The 20,562-nt window shown below is 42.4% G+C and overlaps 1 protein-coding gene across 2 annotated transcripts in view; it reads right to left on the minus strand.

Moving 5' to 3' along the window:
* Positions 1-20,562, minus strand: part of LOC106611249 (tyrosine-protein kinase receptor TYRO3) — a 31,917-nt gene that overhangs the window by 2,873 nt on the left and 8,482 nt on the right. Inside the window, exons 5-16 of one of the 2 annotated variants that reach the window (XM_014211260.3) lie at positions 17,624-17,710; positions 17,323-17,438; positions 16,621-16,801; positions 14,920-15,062; positions 11,949-12,087; positions 10,975-11,098; positions 10,499-10,593; positions 10,161-10,256; positions 7,051-7,134; positions 6,531-6,623; positions 5,523-5,644; positions 4,130-4,239 (exon numbers count right to left, since the gene is read on the minus strand). In XM_014211260.3, coding sequence (XP_014066735.1) covers positions 4,130-4,239; positions 5,523-5,644; positions 6,531-6,623; positions 7,051-7,134; positions 10,161-10,256; positions 10,499-10,593; positions 10,975-11,098; positions 11,949-12,087; positions 14,920-15,062; positions 16,621-16,801; positions 17,323-17,438; positions 17,624-17,710 — 1,390 coding nt within the window. Of the gene's footprint in view, positions 1-4,129; positions 4,240-5,522; positions 5,645-6,530; positions 6,624-7,050; positions 7,135-10,160; positions 10,257-10,498; positions 10,594-10,974; positions 11,102-11,948; positions 12,088-14,919; positions 15,063-16,620; positions 16,802-17,322; positions 17,439-17,623; positions 17,711-20,562 lie in introns of both variants that reach the window. The other variant, XM_014211259.3, reaches the window with a different exon arrangement.

The raw sequence follows: 20,562 nt of genomic DNA on the forward strand, positions 1-20,562 counted from the left end.
CCTGACAGAGCTGATGTAACTGAGTCAGGTTTGTAGGCCTCCTTGCTCACACACGCTTTTTCAGTTCTGCCCACAAATTCACTATAGGATTGAGGTCAGGGCTTTGTGATGGCCACTTCAATACCTTGACTTTGTTGTCCTTAAGCCATTTTGCCACAACTTTGGAAGTATGCTTGAGGTCATTGTCCATTTGGAAGACCCATTTGCGACCAAGCTTTAACTTCCTGACTGATGTTTTGAGATGTTGCTTCAATATATCCACATAATTTTCCTGCCTCATGATGCCATCTATTTTGTGAAGTGCACCAGTCCCTCCTGCAGCAAAGCACCCCCACAACATGATGCTGCCATCCTGTGCTTCACGGTTGGGATGGTGTTCTTCGGCTTGCAAGCATCCCCCTTTTTCCTCCAAACATAATGATGGTCATTATGGCCAAAAAGTTATATTTTTGTTTGATCATACGAGAGGACATTTCTCCAAAAAGTACGATCTTTGTCCCCATGTGCAGTTGCAAACCGTAGTCTGTTTTTTTATATGGTGGTTTTGGAGCAGTGGTTTCTTCCTTGCTGAGCAGCCTTTCAGGTTATGTCGATACAGGATTCGTTTTAATGTGGATATAGATAGTTTTGTACCAGTTTCCTCCAGCATCTTCACAAGGTCCTTTGCTGTTGTTATGGGATTGATTTGCACTTTTTGCACCAAAGTACGTTCATCCCTAGGAGACAGAACGCATCTTCTTCCTGAGCGGTATGACGGCTGCGTGGTCCCATGGCGTTTATACTTGCGTACTATTGTTTGTACAGATGAACGTGGTACCTTCAGGTGTTTGGAAATTGCTCCCAAGGATGAACCAGACTTGTGGAGGTCTACAATTTTTTTTCTGAGGTCTTGGCTGATTTCTTTTGATTTTCCCATAATGTCTTGCAAAGAGGCACTGAGTTTGAAGGTAGGCCTTGAAATACATCCACAAGTACACCTCCAATTGACTCAAATAATGTCAATTAGCCTATCAGAAGCTTCTGAAGCCATGACATAATTTTCTGGAATTTTCCAAGCTGTTTAAAAGGCACAGTCAACTTAGTGTATGTAAACTTCTGACCCACTGGAATTGTGATACAGTGAATTATAAGTGAAATAATCTGCCTGTAAACAATTGTTGGAAAAATTACTTGTGTCATGCACAAACTAGATGTGCTAACCGACTTGCCAAAACTATAGTTTGTTAACAAGAAATTTGTGGAGTGGTTGAAAAACAAGTTTTAATGACTCCAACCTAAGTGTGTAAACTTCCAACTTCAACTGTACATACAGTACCAGTCAAAAGTTTGGACACCTACTCGTTCCAGGGTTTTTCTTTATTTAAACAATTTTCTACATTGTAGAATAATAGTGAAGACATCCAAACTATGAAATAACACATATGGAATCATGTAGTAACCAAAAAAGTGTTAAACAAATCAAAGTAGCCACGCCTTGATGACAGCTTTGCACACTCTTAGCAAGAGTGTGCAAATGTAGAAAATAGTAAAAATAAAGATAAACCCTTGAATGAGTAGGCGTGTCCAAACTTTTGACTGGTGCTATACATACATATCTTGGCAGCGATTACAGCCTTGAGTCTTCTTGGGTATGATGCTAAAAGCTTGGCACACCTGTATTTGGGGAGTCTCCCATTCTTCTCTGCAGATCCTCTCAAGCTCTGTCAGGTTGGATGGGGAGCATCGCTGCACAGCTATTTTCAGGTCTCTCCAGAGATGTTCCATCGGGTTCAAGTCCGGGCCCTGGCTGGGCCACTCAAGGACATTCAGAGACTTGTCCTGAAGCTACTCCTGCATTGTCTTGGCTTTGTGCTTAGGGTCGTTGTCCTGTTGGAAGGTAAACCTTCGCCCCAGTCTGAGGTCCTGAGTGCTCTGGAGTAGGTTTTCGTCAAGGTTCTCTCTGTACTTTCCTCCATTAATCTTTCCCTCAGTCCTGATTAGTCTCCCAGTCCCTACCGCTGAAAAACATCCCCAAAGCATGATGCTGCCACCACCATGCTTCACTGTAGGGACGGTGCCAGGTTTCCTCCAGATGTGAAGCTTCGCATTCAGGCCAAAGAGTTCAATCTTGGTTTCATTAGACCAGAGAATCTTGTTTCTCATGGTCTGAGAGTCTTTAGGTGCCCATTGGCAAACTCCAAGCGGGCTATCATGTGCCTTTTACTGAGGAGTGGCTTCCGTCTGGCCACTCTGCCATAAAGGCCTGATTAGTGGAGTGCTGCAGAGATGGTTGTCCTTCTGGAAGGTTCTCCCATCTCCACAGAGGAACTCTAGAGCTCTGTCAGAGTGACCATCAGGTTCTTGGTCAACTCCCTGACCATGGCCCTTCACCCCCGATTGCTCAGTTTGGCCGGGCATCCAGCTCTAGGAAGAGTCTTCGTGGTTCCAAACATCTTCAATTTACGAATGATGGAGGCCACTGTGTTCTTGGGAACCTTCAAAGCTGCAGAAATGTTTTGGTACCCTTCCCCAGATCTGTGGCTTGACACAATCCTGTCTCTGAGCGCTACGGACAGTTCCTTCAACCTCATGGCTTGGTTTTTGCTCTGACATGCACTGTCAACTGTGGGACCGTATATAGACAGGTGTGTGCCTTTCCAAATCATATCCAATGAATTGAATTTACCAAAGGTGGACTTTAACCATCTCAAGGATTCTTCAATGGAAACAGGATGCTCAATTTCGATTCTCATAGCAAAGGGTTTGAATACTTATGCAAAAATTTCTAAAAACATGTTTTTGCTTTGTCATTATGGGGTAGTGTGTGTAGATTGCTGAATATTTTTATTTATTTAATCAATTTTAGAATAAGGCTGTAACGTAACAAAATGTGGAAAAAGTCTAGGGGGCTGAATATTTTCCGAAGGCACTGTAGATATATAAAAAAATGTTTTTAAGGAACTCAAACCGGCTTTAAACGTACTCTTGAAAGTTGTAATAGTAGAATGCACAAGGTGACATTTCGAAATTGGGTAGTGCATCATCAGTTCCTCTTGTCAGTCATTGCATACCTTAGAGAGGTGTTTATAACTTGTAAGAACTGTCCAGATCACGGGATGTTCCCCAATGCTGGAAGGGGGCCCCCCGAGTGAAAGACCCCTGCACTAGTTAACTGTTGAACTATTATTAGCATGTATTCATGTTTTCGTCATGTCACCAAAAACTTTCTACAGGCTAACCATTTTTTGGGATGAAAGGAATTATTCACTTCAACATTGTAATAGTTGGGTTTTGGTTCAGTTGCAATGAATCGAATCATGTGAATCATAATAATAATCATTTGTGAATCGCGAACAGTAATTTTTTTGGGCATCCACTGTATGGGACATTCAACTCAAGATGCTAGTCAGCCTTCAGAGTAAACACCAAGTTAGCTTAGAAACTTAACTAAAAAAAGGTACATTTCCTGAAGAAAATGTGTGGGTTTGCTTCAGCTGAATAAAAAGATTTGTAGCCAACAACAGCCACTTGATCTTTGATATATTGAATGAGCGAATTATTTCAAAAGGCATAAAATGTATTTGGTTGTAATATTTTTCATCAAGGGTGGTCAACCATCCTACAGGAGAGCTAATGGGTGTACAAGGCTTTTGTTCCAGCCCCCCTCTAACAAACCACATTTTAGAGATTAGCTACCCAACTGGACCTTGATAAACTGGCTCTGATGTGTTTGAGCAGGGCTGGATCAAAAGCTTTCACCCAGTAGCTCTCCAGACTAGGGTTGACCACGTGTTTTATATAGTTGCCTAACCGGTATTTTACTTTGTGGGGGTTAAGTGCCTTTCACAACAACAGGAGATAGTACATGTGATCAGAGAGCAGCCTCCCAGTGTTGATACCACATTACGCATATTTTTCATACGTACATAGACACCGCCAATTGTTGTTCATGGAAATTTGGTTAAACGTCATGGAGAAGTCTTGGAAAGGTTATGATATTCCATCTGTCAAAATGTGTATGAACCCTGCTATTTAGTGCACTAGTTTTGACCAGGGCCCATAGGGCTCTGATAAAAAGTAGTGCCCTTTATAGGGAATAGGGTGGCATTTGAGATGGAGTCACTGTCTACTCTGCTGGTAATTCACTCACATGCAGTTGCGTGCAGCCAGATCCCTGTGTATGATGCTTTTGTTGCTCAGGTACTCCATTCCACGAGCGATGTCCAACATAAACTGAATGAGCATCTGCAGTGACACTGTCTGTGTGAGGGAGAGACCGCAACATTACTTTGTTAAAATATGATTTGAAGATAAGCATCAATTAGAAAGTGTCCTGGGAAAAAAATATTTGACCCCACACTAAGACTCGTCTTTCCAGTACAGTCTATAACAGGAAATTATGGAATGATTTAAAACATGCATCTAAACTGACAACTAACCTTGAATGTAAGATAATGTCTAGATGCATATATTTTATAGTGGAGATCAAGTTTATAAATTGCCTGGATGGGCTGATGAGACAGTGGATGGAACAGAGTAAATAGGCATTTTAACGTCACTGGTGGGAATGATGGAATAGACACCAGCTGGAATACGGTTTTAATCAATCAGAATTCAGGATTAGACCCACCCGTTGTATAAAGTTACTGTTAGTGTTACTGTTTGTATCAATATACACTCAGTGGCCAGTTTATTAGGTAAACCACCCTGTTCACAAAAATGGTGCTCTCCTACAGACAGTGGGTCACGTGGCCGTGATTTGCTATATAAAAGTAAGCAGACAGGCATTCAGTTACTGTTCGATTGAACATTAGAATGGGCAAAACAAGTGACCTACGTGTGGTATGTTTGTCGGTGACAGGCGTGTCGTCCTGGGCTTTTCATGCACGACAGTGTTTTAGGTTTACCAAGAATGGTGCAAGAGAGAAAAAACACCCAGTCAGTGGCAGTCCTGTGAGCTAAAACAGCTCATTGATGAGAGAGGTTGAAGGAGAATGGCAAGAATTGTGCAAGCTAACAGGCGGGCCACAAACAGGCAAATAACGGGGCAGTACAACAGTGGTGTGCAGAACGGCATCTTGGAACACACAACTTGTCGGTCCTTGTCACAGATGGGCTATTGCAGCAGACGACCATACCGGGTTCCACTCCTATCAGCTAAAAACAAGAAGAAGCGGCTAAAATGGGAAGGCAATCACCAACACTGGACAACTGATGAGTGGAAAAAGATTGCCTTGTCCGATGAATCCCAGTTCCTGATGGCAGAGTCAGGATTTGGCGTTAGCAGCATGAGTCCCTGGCCTCATCTTTCCTGGTGTCAATGGTACAGGCTGTTGGTGTAATGGTGTGGTGAATGTTTTCCTGGCACACGTTAGGTCCCTTGATACCAATTGAGCAACGTTTCTATGCCCTGAAGAATTTAGGCTGTTCTGGAGGAAAAGGGGTCCCACCCAGTACTAGATGGGTATACCTAATAAACTGTGTTTGTGTCCCTGTATTGGGTATCTATTTTAGTATGGATAAAATGTATAGGTGACACTCACAAAGGGCTCATCTCCAAGGCGGGACATGAGCAGAAAGGTGTGAAGATCCCCATGCTTCATGAAGGGCAGGATAACCATGGGGATGGGCAACCGTTGCTGAGGCCGCCTGTGCAAACTCACTCCTAGAGAATAAAAATATATTCAATCAACAACTCAGCAGAACAAGTCAGTCGAAGCCAGGACCAGCTCCAGGCATAAGCGACATAAGTGGTCGCTTAGGGCCGCAGGCTGCTAAACCCCCCCCTTTCGTTTTTAGGAACTCACTAATGAGAGTAAGATTAGTAGAATACACCAGGTGCAATTTAAAAATGTGGTTGTGCATCAGCAGTTTTTCTTGTTATGTCAGTTACTGACAGTCACTCAATTAGCCATGTCAACTAACAATTTTTAGATGAGTAGTTTGTCTAGCCAGCTATCATGGCCGAATACTGACAGAGCATTCGCCCAGGGACCCTGACCTCCAGGTTGCCCCCATTGATTTTGTTTGTCATTTTCACTCATATCATATTAGATATCCACCCCATGGCAAAATGAGTAGAATTGCATGAAACTCATTATAAAATGTAAATAAATAAAAATGTCAGGCCATTGTAAAATCTGTAGAATTGCAGTTAACTTCATTTAAAACTGCAACGTTTTCTCTATACCCCTTGGCAAAATGTGCAGAATTGGAGGAAATTAACTTAAAGCGTAATATGTTTTACTCTCCACGTCAAGAGGGGGGACACAAATGTTTTGCCGTGAGGTGGGGGCCCCCCCAACCAAATCTCGCTTAGGGCCTCCATAAGGCTAGTGCCGGCCCTGGTCAAAGCACATTGATTGATGGGCAACTCTTAAAACACTCAGTTTCTGATCCTAAGTAGCCTACTTGTTGTTGTGGTTGTATTATATGTGCAAGCTGTTAGTATTTGAAATCTGGCAATGCCTTTCTTAATTGCCCCTAAGGATATAAATAAAGTTAGATTTAATTGAAGTGAGTCGACGGAAGTAAAATGTGTCTTCACTAACCAATGAGCTGGATGACATTGGGATGGTGGAAGTCCTTCATGTAAGCAGCCTCTTTCAGGCACTGCTCAATATCACATGATGAGTTGATATCCGCTGATGTAAAAAGGACAGAGAACATAACAATAATCATAACTTCCAAGGACTTATTAGTTCACATTATACAGCTACAATTATCATGTGTTTCAATGTAATATCCACTAATATCCACTGACACACTCATAAGAACAGGGGTGTTAACCCCGGTATCATGGCTAAATTCCCATCGTGGCCATCTAATCATCCCCCTCATTCCTAATTGGTATACATCACTCCTCACCTCTCCATATGATAGCTGATGTATGGTGAGCATTCTGGCACCAAAATGGTCGCCATGCATCACCCAGGTGGGTGGTGGATGAGGGGAGTTTCCCCCTACTATGTAAAGTGCTTTGAGTTCCTACGTTGGTAGAAAAGCGCTATATAAATCTGATAAATTATTATTATATAAGAGGCTGTTAAAATGTAAAGTCTAAAGTCTCACTTTTTAGCACCTTCACTGCAACCTTCTGTTGTACATTGCTGTCCTCCATCTTTAGGAAGGCCTCACGCACTGAGCCAAATTCACCTAAACAGACACAGATACATCACTGGCACGTTACTCCTCAAACAACTCAACATATTCCAAAATATAATACAGACATTGTCTGTGTTGTTATTTAGCAATACACAGTTATGGTTATAGGCCATGCCAGACTTTTGTAAATGCTCTCTATTTCAAATCAAATCTTTTCACATGCTTCGTAAACAGGTGTAGACCAACAGTGAAATGCTTGCCCTTCCCAACAATGCAGAGAGAAAAAATAGAAAGTGAAAAATTATAATAATGAGGAATAAATAGAAAAATAACCAGGAATAAATACACAGTAACTTGGTTATATACACTGGTTACCAGTACCAAGTCCATGTGCAAGGGTCGGCGGTAGCTGAGGTAGATATGTACTATACAGTGCATTCGGAAAGTATTCAGACCCATTGACTTTTTCCACTTTGTTACGTTACAGCCTTATTCTGAAATGGATTACATTTTTCCCCCTCAATCTACACAAAATACCCCACAATGACAAAGCAAAAACAGGTTTTTAGAAATTGTTGCAAATGTATTCAAAATAAACTTATTTACATAAATATTCAGACCCTTTGCTATGAGACTTGAAATTGAGCTCAGGTGCATCCTGTTTCCATTGATCATCCTTTCTACAACTTGATTGGAGTCCACCTGTGGTAAATTTAATTGATTGGACATGATTTGAAAAGGCACACACCTGTCTATATAAGGTCCCACAGTTGACAGTGCATGTCAGAGCAAAAACCAAGTCATGAGGTCGAAGGAATTGTCCGTAGAGCTCCGAGACAGGATTGTGTCGAGGCACAGATCTGGGGAAGGGTACCAAAAACATTTTGATTGCAGCATTGAAGGTCCCCAAGAACACAGTAGCCTCCATCATTCTTAAATTGAATAAGTTTGGAACCACCAAGACTCTTCATAGAGCTGGCCACCCGGCCATACTGAGCAATCGGGGGAGAAGGGCCTTGGTCAGGGAGGTGACCAAGAACCCAATGGTCACTCTGACAGAGCTCTAGAGTTCCTCTGTGGAGATGGGAGAACCTTCCAGAAGGACAACCATTTCTGCAGCACCACCAATCAGGCCTGTATGGTACAGTAGCCAGACGGAAGCCACTCGTCAGTAAAAGGCACATGACAGCCTGCTTGGAGTTTGCCAAAAGGCACCTAAAGACTCTCAGACCATGATGAACAAGATTCGCTGGCCTGATGAACTCTTTGGCCTGAATGTCAAGCGTCACATCTGGAGGAATCCTGGCACCGTCCCTACAGTGAAGCATGGTGGTGGAAGCAACATGCTGTGGGGATGTTTTTCAGCGGCAGGGACTTGGAGATTAGTCAGGATCGAGGGAAAGATGAACGGAGCAAAGTACAGAGAGATCCTTGATGAAAACCTGCTCCAGTGCTCAGGACCTCAGACTGGGGCGAAGGTTCAGCTTCCAACAAGACAACGATCCTAAGCACACAGCCAAGACCACGCAGGAGTGGCTTCGGGCCCATGCTGAATATCTTCAGCCTGCTGAGAGGGAAGAGGCATTGCCGTGCCCTCTTAACAACTGTGTTGATGTGCGTGGACCAAGTTCCTTTGTGATATGGACAACGAGGAACTTGAAGCTCTCGTCATGTTCCACAACAGCCCTGTCGATGTGGATGGAGGCGTGCTCAGCCCTCCTTTTCCTGTAGCTCCTTTGTCTTGCTGACGTTGAGGGAGAGGTTGATGTCCTGGCACTTGTCTCTGACACCCTCCCTGTAGTCTGTCTCATCGTTGTCGATGATCAGGCCTACCACCATCGTGTCTTCTGCAAACTTAATGATGGTGTTGGAACACGCACCCCTGAGGGGCCCCTGTGTTTAGGGTCAGCGTGGCAGATGTGTTGTTGCCTACCCTCACCACCTGGGTGCGGTCTGTCAGGAAGGCCATTATTCAGTTGCAGAGTGAAGTGTTTAGTCCCAGGGTGCTTAGCTTAGTGATGAGCTTGAACACTGAGCTGTAGTCAATGAACAGCATTCTCACGTAGGTGTTCCTTTTGTCCAGGTGGGAAAGGGCTGTGTGGAGTGCAATAGAGATTGCATAATCTGTGGATCTGTTGGGGCGGTATGCGAATTGGAGTGGGTCCAGTGTGTCTGGGATAATGGTGTTCATATGAGCCATGACCAGCCTTTCAAACCATTTCATGGCTACAGACGTGAGTGCTACAAGTTAGTAGTCATTTAGGCAGGTTACTTTGGTGTTCTTGGGCACAGGGACTATGGTGGTCTGCTTAAAACATGTTGGTATTACAGACTTGGACAGGGAGAGGTTGATAATGTCGGTGAAGACACTTGCCAGTTGGTCTGTGCATGCTCTGAGTACTTGTCCTGGTAATCCGGATGGCCCTGTGAATGTTAACCTGTTTAAAGGTCATACATCGGCTACGGAGAGGGTGATCACCGTCGTCTGGAATAGCTGATGCACTCATGCATAGTTCAGTGTTCCTAGCCTCGATGCGCACATAGAACGTATTTAGCTGGACTGGTAGGCTCGCGTCACTCGACAGCTCGCAGCTGGGTTTCTCTTTGCAATCCTTGATAGTTTGCAAGCTCTGCTACATACGACGAACGTCAGAGCTAGTGTAGTAAGACTCAATCTTGATCCTGTATTGACACTTTGTCTGTTTGATGGTTCGTCAAAGGGCATAGCGAGATTTCTTATAAGCGTCCGGATTAGTGTCCCACTCATTGAAAGTGACAGCTTTAGCTCAGTGCAGATGTTTCCTGTAATCTGTTGTTTCTGGTTGGGAAATGTACGCATGGTCACTGTGGGTGTGAGGGTATTATATTACTGCTAGATATTACTACACTGTTGGAGCTAGAAAACAAGCATTTCGCTGCACCTGCAATAACATCTGTAAATCTATGTACGCGACCAATAAACTGATTTGATTTTGCACATTGCAGCATCAAACAATACATTGTAAAGGTTTTCTATCTAAATGTACTTTATCTGTTGAGCACAGCTAAGTGAAAATAACAGAGGATGTCCCACCAACCTTTTCCCAAGATGTGTCCGAGGGTCAGTAGCCTTTCTGGGATCAGAACGTCTTGAAGCTTGGCCTTTAGATCGTCGTTGATACCCAAGCTGTCCACTGGTGGAAGACAGAGATACAATTCCTTATTCACAACCCAGGTCCACTACAGTACGGGTCAATAGAGGCACCTTTTTGCCTATGTAGTGGGCCCAAAAGGTTCTGGTCAAAAGTAGTGCACTATATAGGGAATAGTGTGCCATTTAGGATGCAACCCGCACTGTAGTGCTTGTGCCCTATGTGTCAATAGAGAAACATTTATTTGTGGAGTCTACGAGCCAAACATGACTGACTTTACTTACAGGTGGATTCTGGGAGCTCAGAGCAGGTCCTGTTGAATGACCTGGCTGCAGTGAAGGAGACCGTGCTCTCAGTCCCCGGTGGCTTGAACACAGACCTGCAAGGACAAGCAGAGCCCTGTTATCCCATCTTTATGTTGGTGTTGTAACCTTGTAGATACATTGCCCCTGTGTTCAAATACTTTTAAAATGCATCCTTCCTCCCTTCCTAGAGATATTCCACCGATCAGACCAAAACATTGTTGAAGGGAATCTGATCCAATCATGTCAGCTCAGAAGAAAAAAGTGAAGAAGGATGCTGTCAAAGTATTCAAACAATGCCTCGGATTCTGGTATATAATGCAGAAAAATCTGCCTGTATGTGAAGGGGGTGGTGCGCTGCTTTCAGCCCATATAAATCCTTCTCACCCAAAAAATGTCTACAGATATATACAGTATGAATGGCTGTATTCTAGTAGAGAGAGACAATCATAGCCTACCCAAACTGTGTTTCCTTCCCTCTGCGGTGCACTAGGACTGTCAGGAGAAGCCCTACCATGGTGGCCACCAGCAGGCCCAGCAACAGACCCACCCACATATGGCCTCTCTGAGTCTGGGCTGCCACTGCTTTGTGGAACATAAACACACACACAGTATAACAAACTAGCTTTACATACAACACAAAGCCGTGTCACCTTCAAATTTGGAGCATAGGTTTCAAAACAACTAGACTACTAGTGGATAGTGACAGAGGACATAATAGTGACAGAGGGACAAATAGTGGATAGTGACGGAGGCCGTTTTTAGACTCGACAGTTCATACAGATTGTATTCTGATCATAGAGTTATGATAATGGAATTCCCGTATACGTCTACACCTACATTTAAATGTGTCCGGATTCCCTTTTTCTAGCTTATATTGAAATGCCAGTATGCAAACGGTGGAAAAGGCTAAATTTGATAACACAACAACTTGATGGCAGTAGCCATCTACTATAGCTAACTAACCTCTGTAGCCAGCCAGCAAAGCTAAAGGGATTGCAAACAGGTTAGCATAACCCTAGCCAAACATATATTTTTTCCCTAATTAGCTAGCATTTATGAAGCCAGGAAACACGTTCCTCACATGCTAGGAATGTATTTTCTCCAATGTTTAATGAAGAAAATGGTGCCTTTCGCTTCCAAAACACAAGTTTTCAGGAGACTTGTGTTGGTGAAGTGCTGATGATGTTTCCCACTGTATGCACTTTCTGTAGCCTGATTGCGTCCAGACTGAGGAGAAATCCACCCGCAATGTGTCCCTGACCACCTGAAGTGGTCAGCCAGAACACAATCCGACCACAATGTGACTTGTTTGTCTTTTCAATGCGATCTTCATATTTTGATAGTAGAAGTCGCATGTAAGTGTCAAGTGTACACAGCCAGCGGTGACAGAGGGACTGATAGTGGCTGAGTGACAGAAGGGCTCACTGACCTGAGGCGGGCATGACCAGTACGGGCTGGCTCCAGGGCCCACAGCCGGCCACTGTACACGCCGACACCTGGAAGGTGGCGTTGAAGAAACGACCTCCACCAGACAGGTGGGCCATATTCTCTTTAAAGAGCAACGCCTCCTGGAACACAACAACCAAAACGTATGTCAATGTGTGTTCTATTAAGACATATTGCTTTGAGTTTAAGAAACTTAAAAACAAAGCTTCCATTGCAAATTAGATCCAAGTAAGTGCTAGCCTTTTATCACAGAGACACACATTATGCTTTGGCACCACAGGAACAAATTATGAATGTGACCTTTTAATTAATAAAAATTTTTATTCTCTCCATTATGAGAGAAGATTACATTGAAGACCATGCAAGATGACTTGGAATACATTTTGCAGATTAATTTGGTGTTACAATTTCAGCAACACAAATGCTCATGATCTTTAAGGGCACTGTGTCACTGAAGTCTCATAACGTTAGATGTTGCTGTTTACCTTTTGAGTTAATCCTTATATAGTACCTTCAGAAAGTATTAAATCAGTGTCCCCGCCGCGGGACGGTTGAGCTAATGTGATTAGCATGAGGTTGTAAGTAACAAGAACATTTCCCAGGACGTCTGCCCATATCTGATATGGGCAGAAATCTTAAATTGTTGTTAATCTAACCACACTGTCCAATTTACAGTAGCTATTACAGTGAAAGAATACCGTGCTATTGTTTGAGGAGAGTGCACAATTATGAACTTGAAAATGTATTAATAAACCAATTAGGCACATTTGGGCCATCTTGATACAACATTTTGAACAGATATACAATGGTTCATTGGATCAGTCTAAAACTTTGCACATACACTGCCATCTAGTGGCCAAAATCTAAATTGTGCCTGGGCTGGAATAATACATTATGGCATTTCTCTTGCATTTCAAAGATGGTACAAAAAACAAAAATATGTTTCTTTGTATTATCTTTCACCAGATCTAATGTGTTATATTCTTCTACATTAAGTTCAAACTTCAAAGTTTTTCCTTTCAAATGGTATCAAGAATATGCATATCCTTGCTTCTGAGCTACAGGCAGTTAGATTTGGGTATATCATTTTAGGCGAAAATTGAAAAAAAAAGGGTCCGATCCTTATTAATACCCCTTGACTTATTTCATATTTTGGTTGTGTTACAGCCTGAATTCAAACATGTTCCTCGAATTTTGATTTTTTTTTGTTGAAAATTAAATACATAAATATCTAATTTACATAAGTGTTCACATCCCTGAGTCAATAGTTTGTAGAAGCACCTTTGGCAGCGATTACAGCTGTGAGTCTTCCTGGGTAAGTCTCTAAGAGCTTTCCACACCTGGATTGTGCAACATTTGCTCGTTATTCTTTAAGCACTGTCAATCATTGCTAGACAACCATTTTCAGGTCTTGCCATATATTTAAAGTAGATTTAAATCAAAACTGTAACTCGGCAACTCAGGAACATTCCCATTCTTGGTAAGAAACTCCAGTGTAGATTTGGCCTTGTGTTTTAGATTATTGTCCTGCTGAAAGGTGAATTAATCTCCCAGTGTCTGGTGGAAAGCAGGCTGAAGTAGGTTTTCCTCTAGGATTTAGCCTGTGCTTAGCTCCATTACATTTATTTTATATCCTAATAAACTGCCCAGTTCTTAACGATTACAATCATATAAGATACGCTTGAAAATATGGAGAGTGGTACTCAGTAATGTGTTGTATTTGCCCCAAATATAACACTTTGTATTCAGGAGGAAAAGTGAATTGCTTTGCCACATTTTTTTCAATATTACTTTAATGCCTTGTTGCAAACTAGATGCTTGTTTTGGAATATTTGTATTGTGTACAGACTTCCTTATTTTCACTCTGTCAATTAGGTTAGTATTGTGGAGTAACTATAATGTTGTTGATCCATCCTCAATTCTCCTATCACAGCCATTAATAAACTGTAATAAATGTTTTGGCATCATGGTGAAATCCCTGAGTGGTTTCTTTCCTCTCCAGCAATTGAGTTAGGAAGGACGCTTGTATCTTTGTAGTGACTGGGTGTATTGATACACCATCCAAAGTGTAGTTAATAACTTCACCATGCTCAAAGGGATATTCAATGTCTTCTTTATTATTTTTTTTTAACCCATCTACCAATAGGTGCCCTTATCCCTGGTCTTTGTGGTAATTGTATGTGTGGGGTACAGAGATGAGGTAGTCATTCAAATATCATGACATGGAGTGAGTCCATGCAACTTATGTGACTTGTTAAGCACATTTCTACTCCTGAACGTATTTAGTGTTGCCATAATAAAAGGGTTGAATACTTATTGATACAAGACATTTCAGCTTTATTTTTAATGAATGTGTAACATTTTCAAAAATGTATTTCCACTTTGACATTATGGGGTACTGTGTGTCTAGGCCAGTGACAATACATCTTGGTGTGAATACTTTCTGGAGGCACTGTATGGTCATTATACAATTCTAGTGGCCAAGAAAAAGAACACATGTAGCTAGCTCAAAGGGTTTAGATATTTCACCTGAACACCTGACAGATTGGGAGTCATAGAAAGGAGAGTAAAAATACTTTTGAACCATTTTCTATAGCAATGTCCATATTAAAAACAACTAAACCCCTAGTATGGCCATAGCAACTTCTGGTATGAACATAGGATTGTGAACGTAGTCATTCTGTAATGTACCACATTCCATAATAACAGAAACATAGGGATTGTAATGAATAAGAAGTAGTAGATTGTTGACAGCAGCTGAAGACTGGTGTCGGTTGGCTGTGGTTATTATATGCTTCACTGACCAATGTCTACCGTGACTGAGAATTTGGCATATTAAATTACTGAAATGTGCATTGACTGCACAGCCAGAGACTATTTTCTTCCTGCAGCTTTGCTACCATCTGAGGTGTATACTAGATTTCTTGAGTGTGTACAGGTGTATGGGTCTGAACCTGTCCCTCTCCTCCCAGGTTCCACTGGACTTTGTAGGCCATCAGTTTCCCCTGCAGCTCCTTGTCGTCCAAGCTCGCCCAGTTTAGGGACAGCTGCTGTTCAGTTAGTTCAAAGGTCAGGTTCCGGGGGGCAGCAGAGGGCACTAGGAAGAAAGAAGACACAGGGACAATGTCATGACAATACTTTACATTTCATCAAAGAACAATAAGGGGTTGCCATTGTATATGTCCATGCTGTGATCACTCCCTTGGTCCTAATCCTTAAAAACGTTAACAGATCTAAAGGGTCTGGATAGGTATAAGCAGTATTGCTTCCACATCTGCAAACATTTGGACATTTATTTATTCATCGCTGCTACAGATTGTCTTTAAAAAAAAACATTATTTTATTTAACTTAGTCCTGCATGTTGGAGCTCGGAGCCTAAGATTTTCATTGTACCCTCCAATCACACCTGCAACCCTGTACATGTGACTATTAAACACACTGAATCGGATATAAGGTAAAGGGCCAAGATTAAGGTATACTTCGGGATTTTGGCAATGAGGCCCTTTATCTACTCCAGCAGTCAGATGAACTCGTGGATTAAAAAAAATGTATGTCTCTGTGTCCAGTATGAAGGAAGTTCGAGGTAGTTTTGCGAGCCAATGCTAACTAGCTTTAGCGCAATGACTAAGTTTATGGGTATTTACTGGAAATCTATGGATATCTGCTATCATGCTAGTAGATATCCATAGACTTCCAGTCATTGCTAGTTAGCAATAGCTTGCGAAACTACTTCTAACTTCCTTCATACTGCACACAGAGACATAAAAATGGTATCCACAAGTTCATCTGACTCTGGGGAAGTAGATAATCCTGAAGCAAATTGAGGCCGGCTTCAGGTCACCCTAAAATGAGACCCAATCATTCCTGCAGTGGCCTCCTTGACCAGTGTGTGTCGACAATGAGACAACAGGGTTTAGTTCAGCACTGCAGCACATTGATATGGATTGAGGGCATGCACAATGGTTCATTGTACAAGTGGGACTGGAATCCACTGGCCTGTGTCCAGCACTGGCAGTTTACAAACATACAAACAAGGTCGCCACCAGAAACCCCCACTCCACTGCTCCCCTCAGACTAGCTCCCATGATCACCTCTAAACTCAGCCGCCTGTACCACTTATCTTTACAACCCTCATTTAAAACTGCATATCAACTTAGACCGTATCCTATATGAACATTATGGGGTGGATTCCCAGACAAAGATTAAGCTAATGCTAGTCCTAGACTAAAAAGACAACTCAATAGAATCTCCTTCAAATTCTTTTTGGTCCAGGATTAGGGTTAATCTGTGTCCGCTTAACCACCTCTAAATGTTTCATGTTTACTTTGACAGAGTAACAACTTTGAAAGGTTGTCCGTGGGACTGTGAGACACAGAGGGCCACAAACACAGAGATTCATTATGTTCCCATTGTGAAAAGGTTGCTACTCGCCATACTGTTGCATGGATCGTCACATGCTATTGATGTCCAGCTGGTGATGTGAGTGCAGTTGGTAGAAAATGACAACAACAAAAACAACTGTTGATGAACAAAAGGACTAAGTCCCAAATGGCACTACTTTTGACCAGGGCACATAGGAATAGGGTGCCATTTGGAACTCAGCCCTGTTCAGCCCCAGATATGTCATCATCTATTCTAGTGACTGGATGCACACCTGCTTCTGGTGTCTGAAAGTCCAGCCATCCAGAGAACGGGGATGTCCCCACCTCATTGTCACAGCACACTCTAACGCTGTAGTTGGAGTAGCAGCTCAGCCCACTGAGGATCTGTTGGAACGGTGGAACCTTCACACGCTGGTCTCGAACTTCCACCTTCCTCCCAGAGTTCTTAGACATCTGTAAAAGGTATGAAGGAAGTTAGCGGTAGTTTAGCATTAGCTGGCAAAACTACCTCTAAATTCCTTCATACTGCACACAGAGACATAAGAATGGTATCCATGAGTCCATCTGACTCTGGGGAAGTAGATAAAGGGCCTCGTTGCCAAAATCTCAAAGTATCTCTTTAAAAATGGTCATGTTTCCATTGCCAAATTCTTTCATTCCAATATTGAAACCGAGGTCTAAATACTCAGGGTGTCTCATTTTAAAAGAACGGGTATGTGGTTTTCATTATCTCAGTCTAGGCCAAACATTCATCCAAGGCTTTAATGGAATTCTGATGGTTGTCACTCCCATCTTAAAGTAGCACTGACAACATCCACCACATTTCGTAATAACAACTAATTTATCCACTGCATATTATGGTAGCTTTATTGAAAATCTAAATGTAAGAATTAGGTCAAGGGGTTCTTTGTTATATGAATTTAGTACTGACATAGGACATCTCAGTCATGTTGGTTCAGTCTTAGTTACTGTACCTGGATGGTGCAGGCTGACAGGTCAGAGTGTCCAGTGAAGCCAGGGCTCCAGGCCAGCGTGACATTGTCCTCCACCATGTGGACCACCTGCACACCTTTAGGGGCTGCTGGGAGGACTGCAGTCAATAAAATAAGGGTTTTAGATTTACAAACATCCAACTCTGAACAGAAGCTGGACTAGAGGCCGATAAGCCTAGATAAATTACAACAGCATACTGTAACGTGCATTGGTCTTCATCAGGCAGCGTATTCTAATCTGAAAAAATGACTTAGTCACACTCATGATTCATGAATTTCTCACCTTTAATGTGCACAGTGCCTGTTCGAGATACTGAGATACCTCTGGCATTCTTGGCTTCACAGTAGAACTTGATGCTGTTATTAACACCTACAGGGAACAGAGGAGGGAGACATGGTGCACTCATGTGGTGTACTCAACAGCATGCCAGAGCCCTTTTAAAAGGTAAGCTGCCAGTTTATGCCAACAGAGAGTGTTAAACCAGTCCCCTGCAATCATGCCTGACCAACAGTCTTTCTCCAATGTAAATGAGCAATTCTCACACACTGGACAGTAGGCAATGCATACCAGAGTGGAGTACTGTATATGAAGTGCTGTGAGTATTTGTAGTACACTTGGCTCATAAGGATCAAAGAGATTTTGGCACTACCAATTTGAACAAACCAGCTACTGAAACTACACAAGGAAACAAGGCAAGCACAATGAATAACTCCTAAACTGTCTTGATAAGCCTGTTGTATCCCTCCATTAAATACATGTCCTTGGGCTAATCCTTCATGACAAATATGTTTACAGAAAGGCGGGTGTTTGTGTGTACTGTACAGTGATTACTACCAGGCACTGTGGGACACTGCCTGGTTATTCATCAACTGACTGACAATCACAAAAAAACATGTCAGAGTCATAACAGAGAACCATCAGCTGGGCTGAAACGTTTCTGGTTACTCTCACATTCCAGGGAAACATCAGTCTCGGAGTCAGATAGGAAAACATCAAAGCCTGTTAAGTTGACTATATGGCTGCCGCATTCCTGACTCAGAGTAGGCACTTAGCAGCAAATTATTTGTATGCGCCCAAATGGAACCCTTTTTCCTATATAATGCACTACATTTGACCAGAGTCTTATGGGCCCTGGCCAAAAGTAGTGCACTACATTGGGAATAGGATTCCATTTGGGACACAACCTTATAATGAGAGGTTCTGGTCAGCAGTGTTGTTTGCGATGAATGAGATGAAAGGGCCAGGCAGGTCCAGTTACATGGCAGATTGTAGGAGGCTCCTTATTACTGAAACAGAACCAGCTCAACATAAAGGACAAATTAAAGAAGAGAGACACTAACATGAAAATCTTGCATATCACGAGAACGGAATAAACAGACAACTAATGACAAATCCAGTCAATTTACTTCTGTGGATGGGATGTGACAGAGGACTGGCTTGTGTCAAAAAAAACAAAAAAAACTTGTACACTTATGTGTTTTCAACCAATTACAACACATTTCCAATCTCAGGTCAAGACATTTGTCCTTTCACATATTTCAGCTTTTATTTCTTTCATCACATTCCCAGTGGGTCAGAAGTTTACATACACTCAATTAGTATATGGTAGCATTGCCTTTAAATTGTTTAACTTGGGTCAAACGTTTCAGGTAGCCTTCCACAAGCTTCCCACAATAAATTGGGTGAATGTTAGCCCATTCCTCCCGACAGAGCTGGTGTGACTAAGTCAGGTTTGTAGGCCTCCTTGCTCGCACATGCTTCCACAGGTACACCTCAGGTACACCTCCAAAGGTACACCTCCAATTGACTCAAATGATATCAATTAGCCTATCAGAAGCTTCTAAAGTCAGGACATTTTCTGGAATTTTCCAAGCTGTTTAAAGGCACAGTCAACTTAGTGTATGTAAACTTCTGACCCATTGGAATTGTGATACAGTGAATTATAAGTGAAATAATCTGTCTGTAAATAATTGTTGGAAAAATTACTTGTGTCATGCACAAAGTAGATGTCCTAACCGACTTGCCAAAACTATAGTTTGTTAACAAGAAATTTGTGGAGTGGTTGAAAAACGAGCTTTAATGACTCCAACCTAAGTGTATGTAAACTTCAACTGTATCTCAGATAGCTGGGAGTGTGGCCTAAGAGGGTTTTATAAATAAGCATCAACCAGTGGGTCTTGTGACGGGTATACAGAGATGACCAGTTTACAGAGGAGTATAGAGTGCAGTGATGTGTCCGATAAGGAGCATTGGTGGCAGATCTGATGGCCGAATGGTAAAGAACATCTAGCCGCTCGAGAGCACCCTTCCCTGCCGATCTATAAATTATGTCTCTCCAATCTAGCATGGGTAGGATGGTCATCTGAATCAGGGTTCGTTTGGTAGCTGGGGTGAAAGAGGAGCAATTACGATAGAGGAAACCAAGTCTAGATTTAACTTAAACCTGAAGCTTTGATATGTGCTGAGAGAAGGACAGTGTACCATACTCCCAAGTACTTGTATGAGGTAACTACCTCAAGCTCTAAACCCTCAGAGGTAGTAATAACACCTGTGGGGAGAGGGGCATTCTTCTTACCAAACCACCTTTGTTTTGGAGGTGTTCAGAACAAGGTTCAGTACAGAGAAAGCTTGTTTGACACTAAGAAAGCTTTGTTGTAGAGTGTTTAACATAAAATCCAGGGAGGGGCCAGCTGAGTATAAGACTGTATCATCTGCATATAATTGGATGAGAGAGCTTCCTACTGCCTGAGCTATTTGTTGATGTAAATTGAGAAGAGTGTGGGGCCTAGGATTGAGCCTTGGGCTACACCCTTCGTGACAAAGCAAGAAAGAGCAAGACAGCCCTTCAGTAGCCTTCCACCCATTGAGAATAACCTTTGGCTTAGTTCTAGCATTCAAACAGTTCTATTTCCAACTCATGGGCAGAGCTCAAGGACCAGTGAGAATGCTATAAATCTATAATCCATTCCTTGTAATGACTAATGGCACTCTTACAACAGATAGACGGCAGTCCACCTTATTGAACTTACAGTATGTGAAAATGACACACTCTGATCTGACTCATTCTTATGATTCATCATATCACTGTTGATTTAACCAGCCAGAGGGAGGGGAGAAGCAGCAGAAATAGGATCTTGCTCAGTAGTCAAATCATCACTCTTCACCACCTCCTAAAAACCTTCTCATTGGAGGAGAGGGCCTGAGGGGAGGAACCTCAGATC

Source organism: Salmo salar, chromosome 09 (assembly GCF_965601325.2).
Source record: "Salmo salar chromosome 09, fSalSal1, whole genome shotgun sequence".
In the NCBI taxonomy this organism is placed as follows: Eukaryota; Metazoa; Chordata; class Actinopteri; order Salmoniformes; family Salmonidae; genus Salmo; species Salmo salar.